At 52.7% G+C, this 18015-nt stretch overlaps 1 protein-coding gene across 5 annotated transcripts; it reads right to left on the bottom strand.

The window, feature by feature from the left end:
* Nucleotides 1-107: 107 nt before the first annotated feature.
* Nucleotides 108-15181, bottom strand: SPRYD3 (SPRY domain containing 3). 5 transcript variants are annotated; one of them, XR_012493960.1, is made up of 13 exons: nt 15046-15181; nt 13449-13595; nt 12363-12438; nt 11778-11902; nt 11322-11457; nt 10277-10462; nt 3297-3446; nt 2796-2853; nt 2074-2193; nt 1815-1987; nt 1288-1481; nt 692-800; nt 108-315 (listed from the first exon to the last, which is right to left on the bottom strand). XR_012493960.1 is itself a non-coding variant. In XM_019724491.2 (11 exons), the coding sequence occupies exons 1-11, from the start codon at nt 15120-15122 to the stop codon at nt 1347-1349; spliced, it is 1383 nt and encodes a 460-aa protein (XP_019580050.1). In that variant the 5' UTR covers nt 15123-15181; the 3' UTR covers nt 108-1346. The 5 variants fall into 5 exon arrangements, 2 of the variants coding, with proteins under 2 accessions (XP_019580050.1, XP_019580051.1); XR_012493959.1 differs by having other exon boundaries at nt 692-1481; XR_002136739.2 differs by having other exon boundaries at nt 108-800.
* Between the last annotated feature and the right edge of the window lie 2834 nt (nt 15182-18015).

Raw genomic sequence — 18015 nt, 5'->3', positions numbered from 1 at the left:
CCCCCTCCTTGGCCTCACATTAGTGCACGTCCCGTGAGCAAGCTGCCCCCACCTCCAGCCCTGTCCCCAGCCCTACGTACTGGCAAAGGACTCCCATGTCTCGGCTGTGCTGATAAATACGGAAACTCCATCTTTATTGGCGGTATAAACATCTGTCTGTACATACATTTCAAACATCATGGTGCAGGGCCTGAAGGGAGCGCCCAAGGGGGAGGCCCCAGCAGCACGACAGCTCCCCCTTTCCCCAAAGCCCTACGCGCTCTGTGCAAACCAAGGCCAACAGCTCCTGCTCCCTCTTCCTCCCAGGAGAAGTCACTGTATGGGGAGGGGTCAGGGGTCAAAGGGGTAGGAGACAGGAGGGCTTGCTGGGGGAAGACAGGTAAGTGCTAGAATCAAACACTGAAGCAAAACAGGCAACTGGCACAGGCAGTAAGCTGGGGGTGGGGGGAGGGAGGAAGGGGAGTGAGGGGCCGAGCTGCCCTCTGGGACACAGGGAGGGCTCTGGGATCTTGCCCCCTCCACAGCAGGAGAGACACGCTCTGGAGTCTCAGCCTGCATCCCAGGAAACGAGGGACAAGGGTGCCATGGGTAGGCGAAGAATGGCAAAGGCGAGATAGAAGCAAAGGGCCCCCCCCCCCCCCGCACCTGACAGCCCCTCTCTCACGCCATTAAACACACAGTGGGCACTCACTTATGTGTGTCCCGCCTGGGGAGCCGGAGACTCAGATTCTTTGTGGAACTAGGGTGCCTGAGCAGGTGGTGAGGGAGAAAGCCAGCTCTCAGGAGAAAGAACAGAGACCCTAGAACAGTTTTTTAGGGACAGCAGTCAATGGAAGTAAAGAGAGGGCCTAAGACAGCCCCCTAGCCCAGCCAGGGGGGATGACAGCAGCAACTGGTTTACACTATGAGGACGGAACAAAACAGAGAAAATGCAAGAAATACTGTGGTGAGCAAGGCAGAGGCCGTCTCTGCTCCGCCCTCTATAAACCCTCAGGCCCAAATAGCAGCTGAGACAGGGCGCTCGCTCCTCTCCACTCACAGGGCCAGTGGCGAAGGGGGATGTGGAGCCCACCGACCCAAGCAAGTGGGACCCACTGATAGAACAACATCATTCTTTGGCCTGGGCCTATTCCTGTCCAACCAGGGACTCAGGCTCAGGATTGGTCATAGGGGTGGCACCGGCACAGAAGGGCTTGGCAGGGGCCAGATCTGGTTGGGGCAGAGTGACTATCCACCCCTGGGGCCTGCCAGGTAAACAAATCTTCAGGGAAGTCATAAACTGGGTACCTGGTCCTGTAAAGGGGGAGGAAGGGTCCTGTAAAGGGGCAGGTGTATGGGAGAGGTCCCTAGCCACTCAAGGGGTGCAGGTCCACTTTGACTTTCTCCCCACAGCTCAGCATTCCGATGGTGGGAAAGAAGCCCCCAGAGGGCACAACAGCATCCTTCTTCCCGATGATCTTGCCGTTCCGAGTGAAGAAAACCTGGGGATGGAGGCGGGGAGAAGAGTGGAGCAGGCGGCTCTGGCCTCTGCTCTGAGGATGCTGGAGCTCCGCACACTTGAACACCACTCAGTCCCAACTCCCAGCATCACTTGCAGAGACTTGGGGCGATGCACGAAGTTACCACGAGAGGGCGTGCTGAGGCTGGAAACCAGTCTCTGCAGCTCAGCGCTCGTCACCTCAGAACAGGACCGCGCCCACCGCATCCCCAGCCCTCCGCCTCTTCCCTCCCCGGCCCCACTTCCTATTCCCACTCACACAAGTCCTCGCCCGGGCCCAAGAACCCTGGTCCAACCCCAAACCCTCCACACTCACCACCACCTTCTTGCCCTCATGCTCCTGCTCTATCTCTTCCCCATCTTCTTCGTCTTCCTCTTCCTCCTCTTCCTCTTCCCCTTCCTGGTGCAGGTACATGACATTCCGGACATTCCGGACAGCTCGAGCAGTTGGGGACAGGATCACTGTGTCACAGCTGTCATCACTGTCACCTAGAAGGCCCGGCAACCTGAGCTCCTGTGGTTCTGCCTCCACCCTTTACCCGACCAGCCTGGCTGGCCACCCACACCCCACTCACCCTCACTGTCCAGAATGTAGTCCCGGGGGAACATGATTCCACAGCCCATAATGTCCCCTTTGTAACAACGTGGCCCAAAGGGGTCCCCCACGCCACTGCCATGGAAGATCTTCCCATCATCTGTTGGAGAGAGGGGAGGACACACAGTGAAGGGCGGCTGACGCTCCCCAGAGCAGCCCAGGCTTAAAGCTGACACTTCCCTACCTCCCTCTCTGGCCCGAAGGAAGGGAGATGAGGTGAAACAAAGACAGAGGGGGAAGAGAGCACAAGATTTTTTCTAAAAAAAACACAAAGTCTGTCCATTCCTCGGGCTAAGGAGGTAGCTGGTTAGAGAGGGGAAAGGGTTTGGGGAGTGGAGGGAGAGCTGGGACCAGCGACTCATGGCTGGTCCTTTCTAAAGAAACCCCAAAGGAAATGAAGCCGACCGAAAAAGAAAAGGAGAATCTGCAGGAAGGGCACAGAGGCACCAACTCAGAGGCCTGGAATGTCCAGTTAGGGCCCAGAACCCGTCCCTGCTCTGCTCCCCTGGCTTTTAGGGCTGGCAGGGAAAACACAGATAAGGAGAAAGCACTAGAAGCTTGGGGAGGCAAGTAGATGGCAGCAGGGGAAAGTCTCTCCAGCCAGATGCTGGAGGGAAGCCACTTGTGAGGGGTCGGAAACGGATGTCCCTGTACCCCTACGTCCTCTACAACCCCCGCTTCCCCAGGGCAGCCCCTGCTCACCTGCATGATAAGCTACAGACCCTCTGCTCCAGCCAGGGTGCCTGTTCTTGGGATAATCCTGCATCAAGAAGAAAAGTGAAACTCTATGGTACCACACACAAAGCAGACCGGGAGAGAGTGTCTGCACCTCTGATCTTCTGACACAGGCCACAACCCGCACGGCTGCTCCCCACCCCTGCAGCCTCCTCTCCTTCAGGTACTTGAGATTGCAGGGGCAGCAGAGAAGGTGAGAAGGGCTCTGGGCTTTCCCAGCCGGGGCCGCAGGCTGACCCCAAGCCCACGTCCAGAGCTCAGTGTGTGGTGCAGTCGCAACACTCTCTCAGCTCCTAGGCCACGGGGGTCTGCACCCTTACACAGCAGACACACACAGCCGTGTTCTGCCTCAGGTTAAGACCCTCCCTCTGCAGCCTGGCCCCTGGATTTTCCCAAGAGCTCCCAGCCCCATCCCAACAGCCCCTGGGCTGAGCAGCTCCACAGGCAAAAAGCAGCACTGGTGCCCACCTTCCGGGCCAGCCCCAAGGCGATGTAGCATTTCTCTCCAGGGTCCACAATCTCCACCTCGAAGTAGTGGCTGCGGGTGCTGAGTGGGTGCCGGGCCTGAGCCAGCCCCACGTCAACGATGCTCTTGCCCTTGCCCAAGTACTCCAGCAGCTGTGGGGAGAGCGCAGGGGAGCAGGAGGAGGGCTGAGACCTGCCCTGGAAACCTGGGCCCAAGGCAGCCCAGGGACCACTTTCCTGTGGCTCACAAAACACCCCGGCGCAAAGGGAAATGGTCCTAGAGGTATACAGTGTGGCCTCAATGTTCTTGGCAGCCTTTGGAGAACTGGGGTGGGGGGGGGAGCGAAGGTGGTAGCGTAAGCAAGAGGGCTGAGCCCTTTGCTGAATGCTGCTCCCACCTGCCTGCTGAGCCAAAGCCCTTCTCCTTGCTTTGGGCGACAGGGAGAGCCAGCACCACAACCAGATGGCAAAGTGCTGGTGTGGGGACAGAGCCCCTGAAAGCAGTTTCCAGGCTCTCAGCCTCACATAGAAAGGTGTTGGCTCAGGTAGTAAATGGCCATCAACTGTGATTGGATGGCCGTCAGCTGTGGCTAGTTGGCCGTCAGCTGTAACCAGTGAGCCATTGGCCACTAATATAACTGCCGTGGCTACGCTAGCAGCAAAATGGGGGCTGGGAAGAAGATGGTGGCTGAGCTGCAAGCGGTGCAGTGAGGGTTGCGAATAGTGTGGCTCCTGCTTCCTGTGTCTCCAACCCAGCCGCCAGCGAGAATATAGTAGTATGACTCCCCTACCTATGGCTCTGTGGGTGTTCCCCTTTGGCCTCACCGTGTCCTATGTTCTTAAGCGGGGAGCGGGAGCTGAGACCCTGCAGGCTGCCCCGCACAACACCTGTGTTCTTGTGCAGGGAGCAGGAGCAGAGACCCCGCATGACACCCCACGTGACAAATGGCGCAGCGAGCAGGGTCTCCTGCGTGACAAATGGTGCAGCGAGGAGGGTCCCCTGCACGACAGCTGGGAACCACACTCGGGGTCTCTAGGCTGTGTCATCACTTCCCTGAATAACCCTGCTGGGAAAGGGCCGTCCAGGGCCCCTAAACACAGAGAACAGGAGAAGGGAAGACTAGGCTGAGGAGAAACCAGACGACTTTCTCAGGGGGCCTCATGGGGACAGGTTAGGTGCCAACTCGAGATGTTTGGGGGAAGGGAGACAAGTTCAAAAGCCAATTTGGCCTGGGATGGGACTGACATAATTTCTCAGGTCTTTGTTTTACTTGGCTTTGAACAGAGCTGTTCAGAGCTGGGGTCAGGGAGGTGCCGAGGGGAGTCAGGGACCCCAGACAGGCCAGCTCTACTCCTTCATTTAACGTGAGGGAGGGGAGCAGGCAGCACGAAGCCGGGAAGACAGGCTTCCCTGTTCCCAGCCTCTCTGGCTCTTTCAACCTGGAGCAGAGGTGTGGAGGTGGGAGGAGAGGGGAGATGACTGATGGGCTCTTGGGGCTCTTCAGTCCCACAGTGGTCCTGCCTGGGCATGATGGGGCGGCAACCCCCAATCTAGGAGGATCTATTTATCAGTTGTCATGGTAACAGTGGGCCTATGACTCACCCCCTTCCCTCTTTCCCCCACCCTCAGCATCACCTGGGATTCCTTAATCCCTTTTTAATGAGCCAAACTGCCCCTCAAGACTTTCTTCTACCTTCCCACCCCTCCAGCACTGAAGAAAACGTACTCCCTGGGGACCTTCTCCACTTATCCCTGGCAAGCCCTGGGATGCAGGCCTCTCACTCCTCAAAGAGCTCCTGCCTGAACAGGAAAGGAATTATGCTCGCCCGCACTAGCATGGAAGCAAGCCTGTGTCTTCAGCAGAGACAGGGCTGTGTCCTCACCACCTCCTTGAGAGAGGAAACAAAGGAACTTCGTCCACTTCTCAGCTCTGGATCCCCAAAGCCCTGCCACCTCCAGTCCATCCTCCCCTCCTCACCAAAGAGAACTGGAGGTAGAGGTGGGGGTGGTGGTCAGGGGGAAAGCCAGAGATGTATGGAGACCATCTAACTCCACAGCCAGGCTGGCTCTGCTCTGTCCTACAGCTAGAGCCTCACCCATCCTGGGTTACACTGGCTCTTTCCTACTTACACTCCTAGCCCAGGCTGCTCCAGTGTACACACTGCTTGCTTTCATCAGCAAGCAGTCCCCTGCATCACCTTCTGAATGTCTGGGCACTAATTAAGGCCCCTACTTTTTGAGTTCTGTTTATGGTCCTCTGCCTGTTCTCTGCTCAGTCTGGGTTCCTCCAATGCATCTTCCCACAAGCGGGGAGGGGTGCGGCTCGCTGCACATGAATGAGCGTCCACTCCACCCAGTCCGAGCAGCCCCCAGCCCACCCTCCCCACCCAGCATTGCAGAACTGGGTGGGGGATCCCACAGCTGCCCTTGACCCACTCCATCCAGCTGGCCTCGGTGTAGGAAACATAGTGCTCTCCACTTGCAGAGCCAAGAGACAGTAGTAGATCCAGAGCCTGATCCTTGGGAAAACCCGTCCTACCGCGCCCTCTGCCTTGGCCCTGAAGAGGCAGAGCTGAAGTTTTGTCTATGGATAGGCTGGGGATACTTCCTTAAGCTAAAGGGCGAGGAAAATGAAACACTAACACGGGACTCTAAAACCCACTCCCCTCTCTGTAGAGCAGTTCAGACAGACTGCTGACGGCCTGCAAGACTAGATCCCTGCACAATCTGCCCTCTGCAAGAGAGGAATCACCCACCTCCCAGGGTGGCAGCCACCCTAATTCATCGGACCTCTTGGATCCACTCTCCTGCTCATGGGCAAAGTCCCCTCAAGCCCTCTAGAGCCTTCTCAGAGCACCTAGAAGGGTGGGGTAGAAGGAAGTTTGGCCTCTCTGAGGTCCTTGCTTGAGTCCACTCCTCCCCCCTCAGACTAGGACTGCCAGGAACCTAGAGGAGATGGAAGGTTTAGCCCCTTGGGTCTAGTTGCTAGAAGCTTGATGCTGGTCCCTTAATCTGTGCCTCAGACTCCTCTTAGTTTGAAAGAGAATCAAACAGACCTGAGTTCAAACCTTCACTCCAATTACTTACTAGCCACTAACCCCCGAGCAAGTGACTTGCACTTCTTTAAGCCTCAGTTTCTTCATTAGTAAAATCGGGATACTACTACCTGCATCTCCAAAAATAGGTGAGAAGACTAAGTGAAGTGAGTGTCAAGTGCTTAGCACAGAGTCTGACACCCACATTTCTGCCTTTCCCTAAACCAGTAAATAGAGGTTATACTGGAACATGCCAACATATTAGTGCTGCCTAAACATTAAGTCACCCCAAAGCTATAATAGACTGGAAGGGCCAGTCACAAAGAAAGAAATGATCTTTCATCTTAGCCTTTGCCTCCCACGAGAATGGGTCCTCGGCTCCCAGAACTGAGCACAGTCTCCCCAGGACAGAGGACCACTGCCCGGATGACTCTACCCCAACTGACCAACTGTCCTCCTCGCGTGTTTCTCTGAAAACAATGCCCAGTCAGCAGGAATGTTCCTCTACATCTTTGGTGGGGGGAGAGTAACCCTCTCCTTGAGGCTCTCAAGCCCCCTGCGTCCCAGGCCTCCTTCCACACACAACCAAAGCCTTGCGAGGCCAAACAGGTAGACTCCAGGCCACAGAGAGGAGGCGGCAGACCAGAGTGCAGAGCTCCTACTGTACCCCACCCCCTCCCAGTACCGGTAGCACCTTCTCAGCCTCTGCTCTCCTGCTGGGATCCGCCCTCCCTCGTCTCTCTCACCAGCAAAGACCCTAATCCCTCTTGACAGGAGCAAGGGAGGGCTCAGTGCCCTGAGGGCCTAGAAGCAGCTGCAATAAGAATGAAGAGCATGCCTCCCACCGTGGGCTCAGGCCCCAACACGGTCTCCTCCTGGGTTGGGTCCATGAAGGACCCCTGGGAGGGTGAGGCCTCAGTCACCCCCGTTTGTATACCAAAGCTGTTGCCTGGTCACTAAGGAGATGTCAGAGGAGCTATGAAAAGGAAACAAAGACAGAAGGAGTCTAATCTCTTAGCTTTACCGGCTGTCCCCCACCCTCCACTCATTACCTCACTTTGCAAGGCTTGAGACGGGACACCCCATCCTTGAGCAATGCAGCAGCAATGCTTCACCACCCTCAGAGCTCTGGGAGGGGGGGACTCTTTAGGAGGGGAAACTGAGGCCACAGGAAACAGGAGAAGAATTCCACTCAAGAAAGATTAAACAAACCTGACTGAAAATTAACAACTGTTCAATCTAGGTAGTGGGTATATGGGTGCTCACTGTACTGTTCTTTCCAATTTTATGTTTGAAATTTTTTATAATGAAATGTTGGAGAGAAAAGAAGAGGTCAGGAATTGAATGTGCTCTTCTTTATGGAAGGAACCAGTAAGAAGGGAGAAGAGAGGATAATTGAGACTCTAGAACTGAGAGAAAGGGCTAGGAGTAAAAGAATTCCAAGGCAGCCAAATAAACTCACCTGGAAGGACTCTGGCTGAAGAAATTAGACAGGAGAATCCCAGGGAAGTGGGAATTGAAGCCCAAGAAGTCCGGATTCATCTTAGGAGAAGGGGACAGGAGGAGGGGAGATGACCGGCTACGGGAGAGCAGGCTTGGGTAGAAGGTAACAGCACACATTAGACAGAGGGGGAGGGGGCAAAGAATGAGTATGGGCTTAGTTTTGCTACTACCGTGTTTCCCCGAAAATAAGACCTACCCTGAAAATAAAGCTCCAGTTAAGATCGTCAGCCAGATGGACACATTTAGTAGTATGTTATGACAATGTTCCAGAAGATGACATGACTGTATTTGAATAAATGTAGATTGTTGTACATGAAAAAATAAGACATCCCCTGAAAATAGGTCCTAATGCGTCTTTTGGAGCAAAAATTAATGTAAGACCCGGTCTTATTCTCGGGGAAACACGGTAATTCACTTTTTGACATTTTAACAAGTCTCTTCACTTTCCTCTGGGGCTGTGTTTTCATCAACAGCACAACAAGAGGATGTTTAGGAATGTGCGGCTGTCACAATGACTGGGGGCGGGGACACTAGCATCCTGTGTCTGGGAGCTGAGATGCTAAACATCCTGCCCATCACAGCCATCGCACTGACAAACCCTGGACTGGATGCCCCGAAGCCTCTCCCCACCCTTGTGGTTCTGAAAGTTGCTCTCCTGGGAACATCGCTCAGGCTCAGGGCGGGAGAAATAGGTTTCAACAACAGCAGGAGTCTGAGGTCCCAGGTGAGGGCTCCCCACAGAGAGGAATGGAAAAACCAGGAAGGACAAAGAGGATCAAGAGCTGTGCTAAGCATAGAACTCAGAGGCACAGGCCTGGCCCAAATGACCTCTCCCAGGCTCCTTCAGGCTGACACAGTCTGATCGCTGGATCAGGAGTACAGTGCACGGTCAGAGGGACAAAATGGAGGAGGCCGAGAGACACGTAGGGAGGGGGGACCAAAGGGATGGAAGAAATGGCGTGAGTCACTATCATTTGAAAGGTGGGGTAGTTGAGACTAGAAGAGAGGCGTATGTCCCTCAGGGGGCACATGCCCAAGTCTGCCCCAGAGGAGCAAGTGCTCAGGGAGTCGTGTGCCCACCCTGCCAGCTGTCACAAGCTGGGGTGAGGGTCTGAGAGAAGAGCCAAACTCAACGGGTTATGTCTAAGAAAGAAAAAAGTATTCAACACGCGGCCTGAGGGCATTAGGGGGAAGGCAGAGAGGAAGGAAGGCTATTTATAAATGTCTACAGGATTCTGCATCAATTAGAAAAGATTGCCTGGGAGGAGCTGGGAGCAGAGTGGGGACAGGTCCAGGCACGGAAGGATGCCAGGAAAACACTGCTGAGGAGAGGTCAGGGATGAGAGCTGGAACATCGCCCTGGCTCAGTCCCAAGTTCAACTCTGTAGATGTTGTCAAAATGATGGTGGAAAGGGAAGAGATGAGGGTCAAGGAGTGGGCATGGGAGGCCTCCTGGCTCATAGCCACTGTAGTCCTTGGGCCCCAGTGTCAGAAGGGGGTGCAGTGTCAGAAGCAGCAAGGGGGCACACCTTGAGTTGGACTCACCTTGAACTCCAGAAGGGGGGCCTTGCTCATAATCCACTCCCACCCCCCACTGCTTCTGTTTGCTATCAAAGGCTGAGTTGAAAACAGCCTGGGTTGGGGTGAGAAGGCCAGAGGGTGGAGAAAAGGTTGAGCCGGGTGCAAGAGGGCAGCAGAGGGACAATTCAAAGTGGGAGGCCTGAGCAGCCCACTGGAGGTCAGGCCAGACCCGACTCAGCATCCATTCACTCCCAATCCAGCACGAGGTGTAGAGGGTAGATATGAAGAATTTCCCTCTCTCAAGGGAAACACTAAAGCAGGTATGACAATAAGATGTATAAAAAAGCAAGCTTTGAGCGTCAACGTTTCTCACTGAATCTTCATGTGCCTCTATTCTCCTCCTCTATAAAATGTGGGGGGAAGACAGAAGAGATTGACATTGACACTCGATTAAAAAAGATCTCAAAGAGTCTTCCCCCACATGAATGGAATTTGTGACCACACGTGCCCCACTGCATGGTGAATGGGAAGCCTGAGTCGAGATTAAGCCCAAAGGGGAATCCAGGCGTCCTGCCTCCCAATCAGCCCCAACCTCTCAAAGTCAGGTGTGCAGGGCAGCAAAGGGCAGCAGGTGCTGAAGGAAGCAAAGAAAGAAAAGGAGAACTACTGCTTGTTCTGAGAGTAAAGCTCTCAAATGAAGAAGGGAAGAGAATCAACACAAAAGGGAAAACAGATCTGGACTCACAGAATCATGTCAAGGTCCCAGGCTACCCTGCTAAAATTACCATTTCCCAAAACCCAACAAAAGGCACAGAATTGTCTTCACCCCCAATTCTAAGTAATTCAGACATACTTACGTGGCCCGCAGGTGTGCTGCCCGGCCCTCCCCATCCAACCCCCTACTGCCCCCGACTCTTACTTACGGTTCCACAGACTCTGACATCATGGAGGCGGCCCCATTCATCCTCGTAACTGTCCACCATCATGACACTGTCGTCCTCCCGGCCCAGCTCCGCGTTGAGGTGCAGCCGCACCTCCTCACCCAGGGAGTGCATGCCCACTGCTGGGAACAGCCCGTCCGGGGACATGGGCATGATGGTGGAGCCCACCTGCAGTGTAAGGAGGGAAGGAGCTGCCTCTGGCTCACTTTTCTAGAACTCCTCTAATTCTCATAATAGTACTTTTGAGATGATGCAACAAATAATTATCACACACACTGACAGACAGAAAAATGGAGGTACAGAAAAATTTAAAAAACTGCTAAGTACTCATGGCCAAGCAAGGTATCCACATAGCTAGAAGGCAAACACAAGTCTCTCAACTTGCTGCCAAATACTTTTTGTACGAGTGAGTGTGCATTGGAGCAGGAAAGTGCTGAGGCCTAGATGCTGAGGGAGCAGGACATCTCAGCCAAGGCCTGAGGAAGCAATTTTCCCAGGGTGGGAGATGGAGCTGGGTAGGAAAAGAAAGAAACTGGGGGGCTCTCTCTGCTATGTGCTCTTATCCCATCTCTTCATCACTATTAGTCTCTCTCTGAAGAGGGAAAGAGAAGTGAAACAAGGAAAATGAAACACAGGAAGGACATATCCTCAAAAGCATTCAAGTGGAAAACCCAAAGAGTACCTCCAGCATACAGCATATGCAGCCAGGCCATAATCTCTTTTTTTCCTGCTCAAAGCCCTCCCCCAAATCACCCAATTTTGTCCCCCGCAATTTCTGGCCATCCTCCACCACACTAACTGCCCTCTGCATCAGTCATCTAGGTAACGTCCCAGTTTCCCCTGGGCAAGGGAAATGTCTTCTACACACAGGAGACTTCAGGAGAACCTGACGCTGGACCAAAGGAGATAAGGACGAAGCCCGTGGACTAAAGGAGATGGGAACTAAGCCCAACCAGCAGACTCCTACCACTCCCAAATGCTTAAACAGCTTCAAGCTGCTTAAGTCCCACTTGGGATTACCACTTACCCGCTTCCCATTTTTGGTGAAGAAGATCTGAGCAGTCTGCACATCAAAGGACACAGGCTCAATGCCACAGCCAATCCGGTCTCCAGAGTTGCACTTGGACCCAAACTGGCGGCCCTTAGCTCGGCCATTGTACAGCCTATGGACAGAGCAGCACAGACACAGGACCCAAGCTGCGCCCCCAAACTTCTCCCCAGGGCCGATACTGAGGCTTCATCTTGCCATTCCCACTCTGCGGCAGCATCTTACCTATGTCCTGGCCCGAGTACCACCCTTCCCTCTAAGTCTGCAAGTCTCCCAGTGTAGCCGTCAGGCCACCTTTCTGTCCTGATCCGAAAAGTCTATGAAAATACCCCAAGATAGGTGAAGGGACGTCAAAAGCTATCCTGAGGCAGTCTGTTATGTCTAAGAGTCCTAAATCCACAGGAAGGGGGTCAGGATCCCCAGGAGACAACTCACTTGCCATCATCAGCATGGTAGGCGACAGAGTCAGGCAACCAGCCGGGCTGGTGATCCAAGCTGTAGTACTGAGGGACCAGCCCCACAGCAATGGTGCCGCGGACCCCACTGTCCACAATAGACACCTGGAGGGAAGACAGCAGGGCAGTTAGCAGGGATGGGAAATAGGAACTGCTAGGGGGGCAGGGAAGGGGAGTCAGACATCAAAGCAGGCTGAGACAACAGACATGGGAATCAGAGAAAGGACAGAGGACACTCAAGAGGGAGAACTAGGAGAGCGAGGGCCTACTTTACCATGATTACCGAAAAAATAATTTCCAATGGATGGAAAGAGATAGGAGATGAAGTAGATCCTTGGTTGAGGGGGTGAGAAAGGACATGGGTCAAAATCTGGCATATGGGTCAAAGTCTACTTAGCAGAAGGGACAGGGTGCTAGGACTCCAGGGCACCTATTTTCAACATAGGAACCATGCCATCCTGCACCCTTTTCCCCGCCAACAGGACAGCCCTGATGGAAAATTAAAAGGCCCAGATCGTGAATCTAGTGAAAAAGCTCCCTGGATCTCACCCCCTGCTCTGCCCACCTCAAAATAATTGCTGTCCTTGGTCAAGGGTCGAGAAGCCACATAGCAGCCAACTTCACCGGAGTTTCCATGGTAACTGAAGGAAGAACGAGTGGGGAAATCCATTAGCAGCTTAGCCCAGGAGTTGTGTGGAGGGCTTCAACATTCCCAACCCCCACCCTGCAAAGGCCAGCCGAGAGGAGAACCCACTAGGCCACACTGCAGGACCTCTGTGCAGACACCATAACAAGATGGCACTTGAGGTCACCCACTCCTTCTGCTGCCTCCAGTCAAGGTCCAACCCACACCAGACCAACGCAAGCCTGGCTTCTTCATTTCCAGGGGGAAAAGAAAGCAGAGCCTCCCTTAGTTGCCTATTAGAGGGTCTCACACCCCTTTCTAACCTCAATCCCTCGTGCTGCAGCTTCAGCCCTTCTCCTTTGGCTCTGCCCTCGGCGGAGCTGCAGAATGGCTGGTCTCTATCCTCTGTCCCAAAGCCCTTCGGATACTGGAAGAGTTACTCAGTCCCCACTCCTCAGCTTTCTTGTCTCCAGGCTAAATAGAACTACTTCTTTCCCACCTTCAGTGACAACTTTGTGAGAAAGTAAGGCTCTGAAGGAGTCAGGGAAGGGGTTCAAGCCAGAAAAGAGAGACAAAATAAACACAAATGTACAAACTGAAGGGTTGGAAGGTGGAGGGCAGGATGCACTACATAACTGGCCTTCCCCAAACAAGAAATCCACTGCCTTTGAAATTGCCACTCTTCATCTAAGGCAACCCATGAGACCTAGGCAGAAGGGGAGCCAAACAGCCCACAGAGCCACTGGGGTCCTTTCAACAAGGCACCTGGGCAACTCCTGAGACCCCAGCAGCCTCCTGTCTCTCACGCGATTGCTTCCACTGTGGACAAGGATAGTGACCCAGAGACACAGGCAGAGGGAGGGCAGGGGGAAGCAGCACATACTGCTCCACTCAGAAAGGACTTCAAGTTCAATAGCATTCCCCTCCCAGTGTAGTGTAGACAGTCCTCTCCCTCTGAAAAAGCCCTTTTTCATCTCTAAGGTCTGGCACAGGAAGGAAAATGCAGAAAAACTCCCCTAAACTCACCTCAAAGTGTCTCCATCTACAAGAATGTGCTTGAACCTCTCCTGATACCGGAAAGCCCGAACCTCCCGAATCTCCCGGATCCGCCGGCGCCAATTCAGAAACCGGTAGTGCAAGTTGAGGTCATCCATCTTGTTCATGAGAACAAACCTGCAGGTGGGGAGAAGGGGATTGACGAGGAAGCAGGGCCCCGAGCAAAGCACCTCAGCCTATTTGATCCAGAATGTGGGGAAGGCACTGAACTTGAAGCCAAGTGCCTAGATTGACCTCAACGATCCCCATCCTTTCATTCAGCATTTATTGAGCTCCTACTATGCGCACTGTTCTAGGTGCTAGCGACACACTGTAAAAAAGATGGATGGGATTCTTGTTCTAATAGGGCTTCCAGTCTAACGTAAGGAGGCATGGCAGACAGTAAACAGACATGAGAATGTTAGACAGTGGAGGAAAAAGCAGAGTGAGGTGATTGATAAAGAATATGGGGTGAATTCTATTTAACGAAGTTCTCTCTGAGGAGGGGACATTTGAATTGAGATGAGAAGGAGCCAGGCATGTGACAAGCCCCAAAAGAGCACTCCAAGAACAGGGGACAGCCAGGACACAGGTCCTGGGGTAGAGGGGAGCTGGCATGGTAGAGAAATAGAAAGGCTCAGGTGGCTGGTGTGCAGGGATTACGAGACAATATACAAGAGGGTGAGACGAAGGCAAGACCCTAGACCATAGTGACGAGCTTGCATTTTATTCCAAGTGTGATGGGAAAGCTTTGGAGGGTTTTAAGCAAGGAAATGATATGATCTTAAGGTTTATCAGGTCTTATAGATCATTCAGACTAGTGGCTGGAGCACTGATCATAAGCAGAGCGAGAGTGGCAAACAATTAGGCTGTTGCACCAGGTGAGATGAGAGATGGCATCCACTAAGATGGTAGCAGTGAAGTTGGAAAGGGATAGGATGATCCCTGTATTTAAACCAACTGTGCTAACATATGAATGAATAAATGAATGAATGAATGAATGACTTTTTCCTGGGAGCCAAAAGTGAGGAAAAGGTGAGGTCCTTTTCTCTTCCCATCCCACAAACTCTGATACAGGGCTTCCATCAAGGCCTGACAGCGCCTTGAACACAGTAGGTGCTTAGTAAACCTTAGCTGGGCTGACTTCAATCCCACTGAGAGTATTGGACCCTTGTTTAGTAGCTAGAAGCCACCACGTGGCCTAGAAGGACAGGCACCTGCGGGGGAGTCGGAGGACTGCCGACCCGAGGTAGATGCTGGCGCCTCAGACCTAGGAGCATCTGCTTGCCCAGAACCCCAAAGCTATGGCACCGGCAAGCAGCGGCCGCACCGGGCCCCGCCTCTACTCCGGGCACGGCCTGGTCACTCAGACGAGACCCGAGAGCAAGGGGGCCTGCCCGTCAGTGTGACTACGCACAGTCTCCCCAGGCCCGGCACCGGGCTGAGGGTCTAGAGGGGGGTAAGCCCCGAGTCCGGAGCACAAGGCCCCGCCCATGATCGCCGAGCCCCAGGGCAGGACCCCGGCTTCCCGCCTCAAACTCTGAGGAGACCCGAGACCTCCGGGACCCCGCCCCCGATCCCCGCCTACCGGGGCCGCCGCGTCCTCCTCATCCATAGGCCTCTCAGCTCGCCCTCTAGCTCTTCGGCCGCCGCCACCACACACATCCGGGTCCCCGCCCTTCCTTCGCTCCCAGAGGCCCGCCCCCTCACCAACACTGCTGACCAATCCGAAGAGGCCTACGATGACAGTCACCTGCAAGAGCCAGTCAGAGGGCGCAGGGAGGGTCGGGCGCGGCCCGGTGAACCGGGTACCTTGAGCGGGGCCGGGTCTGGTAAACCGGTTGTCGGGAGGGTGGAAGGCGGCTGCATGGCGGCGCGGACGCCGCGCTGGGCAGCGTGGGCGCTGACTGGGCAGTCAACGAATGGCTCCTGCGCTGGGCGGGGCAGGCGGAGAAGGTTGCTGCGTACCCACAAATACTGCGCGTGTTTCCTAAGCGCTCGTTCTGTGCCAGACAGCATGCTAAAAGCTTTGTGAGAATGTCCTTTTAATCCACTCAACGGCCTTATGAAATGAATCTTACTTACTTTTTGCAGATGAAGAGCATGAGGCTGGTCTCCATAGTTTGTGCGCTTAATGTAGCGATATGCTTTATATGCTCTCGGGCTATATATTATTATCTAATGTGCTTTATATTTTCTCGAGCTCCATTTCATGTCACCTTTGGCTCATTCTGGGAAGGACATTCCATTTTAGGAGGACAGAACTTCAGATGCAAAAAGCACAGTGGCATTAAACAGTCACGCTGTTCAGGAACGTAAGGGTTTGGTGTGACAAGGAAAGTTAGGCTGGAGTCATAATGTGAAGAGTAGAGGGATATGAACATTTACCAAGCACCTACTAAAGGTTGTTTATTGCCATTCTGGGGAGGACTTCCGCAATTTCTTCCCATCACTGAATCTCTTTTCCAGATAGGAAGGTTTTTCGCCCTCTGTACTTTCATATTATGTTGATTGCACCTCCTTTATAGCACTTATTATAATCATACTTTTATTATTAAAGTCACCTCTGTATGTAGATCTGTCTCTGCTAGACTAAGCTCCTTCAGACCCTGGAATTTATCCTATTCTTTTTTTTTTTCTTTAAAGTTTATTGGGGTGACAAAATGATACAACTATTTTGGAAACCAGTGACTCACCTCCTCCCCACCTCCACCCACTCCTGGTCCCCCTTGCAAGGTTTTGGGCACTCAACCTCAGCAAGGCGGTTGCCCCAGGCACAGGGCTCTCCCAGCACTGGCCTGTACCTAAAGGCTGCACAAACTTTATCTATGTCAAGTTACATAGATTTCAGGTGTACAATTCTGTAATACATTATCTATATCTCACATTGTGTGTTCACCACCCAGAGTCGGTTCTCTTTCCATCACCATATATTAGAGGAATTTATCCTATTCTTATAAATTTGTATTCTACAAATGTTAACTGAAATGGAAGCCATCATCTCGTATACCATAAACAGTGACCACTTGGCATACTGAAAATAGGTGATGGGAAATAGGTGTGGATGGGAAATTGCGAAAGCTAGATTAAAGCCCCTATTCTGTGACCGAAAGGTCAAGATCTTGGTTTTCTTATCCACAAAGAATTATTGAGCATATGTTCTCTTAGCTCCCTTCCAGACCTTGGATTACCTAGTTCTGAATAGTTACTCTCCCCAACTCATCTCCAGTTCCTTCTGTTTCCTTCATTTCTTCTCTTCGACCTCCTCTTACTGAGCTCCACTCTCAATAAGTCTCAGCCCAAGTCTCAGCTCAACTCTTCCCAAAGGCAGCTACAGAGAGACCTGCCAGGGCAGTTCCCAGAGCCATGTCCATGCCACACTGGGTCTCCTGGCTCCTTCCAGAAACTAGCTAGCTGGCTAGTACCTGAGATGGAGAGAGATGGCAGAAGATGTTTCTAAAGTGTTACTGATGCTTGATGATTCCACTTGGGATTTCCTCATCTTCAGGTTCCAGGTATGGGCTGGCCTTTTTGGTGAATCCTGAATCTGTTGGCATTCTCAGAACCTAAATGATAATTTGTGCTTGATATCTAAATGTATTTGGTTAAACAGCTTTAGTGAGGAATAATGACATACCTAGGCCATACATATTTAAGGTGTACAAGTTGATAAGCTTTGTATACACTCATGAAAAGATCATCACAGTCAAGAGAGTGAACATACCATGTGGGGACAGAGCCAGGAGTGAGTGCAGTTTCCAGGCTCTCGGCCTCACGTGGAAAGGTGCTCACTCGGGTAGTAAATGGCCATCAACTGTGATTGGATGGCTGTCAGCTGTAACCAGTGAGCCATTGGCCACTAATATAACTGCCGCGGCTACGCTAGTAGCAAACGGGGGCTGGCAAGCAGATGGTGGCTAGCAAGGGTGGAGTGTGGATTGCGGATCTGTGGCTCCTGCTTCCTGTGCCTCCAACCCAGCCACCAGTGAGACTACAGTGGTATGACTCCCCTATCTATGGCTCCGTGGGTGTTCTTGTTTGGCCTCACCGTGTCCTGAGTTCCTATGTGGGGAGCGGGAGCTGAGACCCCACATGCCACCCTGCATGACATACCATCACTTCCAAAAGTGTCTTCATGGGCCTTGGTAATCCCTCCTTCCCACCCTCCCATCTTCAGGAAACCACTAATCTGCTTTTGTCACTAGTTTGCATTTTCTAGAATTTTATGTAAGTGGAAAGAATCACATAGCATATGCCCTTGCGGGTGGTGGTGTCTGGCTTCTTTTATTCAGAATAATTATTTTGAGATTCATCCATGTTGTTACATGTATGAATAGGTCATTCTATGTTATTGCGGAGTAGTATATTATTGTGTGGATATAGAACAACTTGTTTATCATTCACCTGTTGATGGACATTTGGTTGTTTCCAGTTTGGGGATATATTACAAATAAGGCTGCTATGAGCATTCATGCAATAAATGTTTGTATGGACATATACTTCATTTTCTCTTAGGTAAATACCTAGGAATGAATGGCTGAGTCACTGGTTTCCAAAA

This window comes from Rhinolophus sinicus, linkage group LG02 (genome assembly GCF_036562045.2).
Source record: "Rhinolophus sinicus isolate RSC01 linkage group LG02, ASM3656204v1, whole genome shotgun sequence".
In the NCBI taxonomy this organism is placed as follows: Eukaryota; Metazoa; Chordata; class Mammalia; order Chiroptera; family Rhinolophidae; genus Rhinolophus; species Rhinolophus sinicus.
Note: the sequence above shows the minus strand (reverse complement) of the source record. Positions and strands in the feature narration are given on the sequence as shown.

Coding starts and splice junctions, on each gene's coding strand:
- SPRYD3 (XM_019724491.2), bottom strand. CDS start 15,122: ATGTGTGTGGTGGCGGCGGCCGAAGAGCTAGAGGGCGAGCTGAGAGGC. Junction 10,463..11,321: donor TCACCAAAAATGGGAAGCGG/GTAAGTGGTAAT, acceptor CTTACACTGCAG/GTGGGCTCCACCATCATGCC. Junction 2,854..3,296: donor CCTTGGGGCTGGCCCGGAAG/GTGGGCACCAGT, acceptor TTCTTGATGCAG/GATTATCCCAAGAACAGGCA.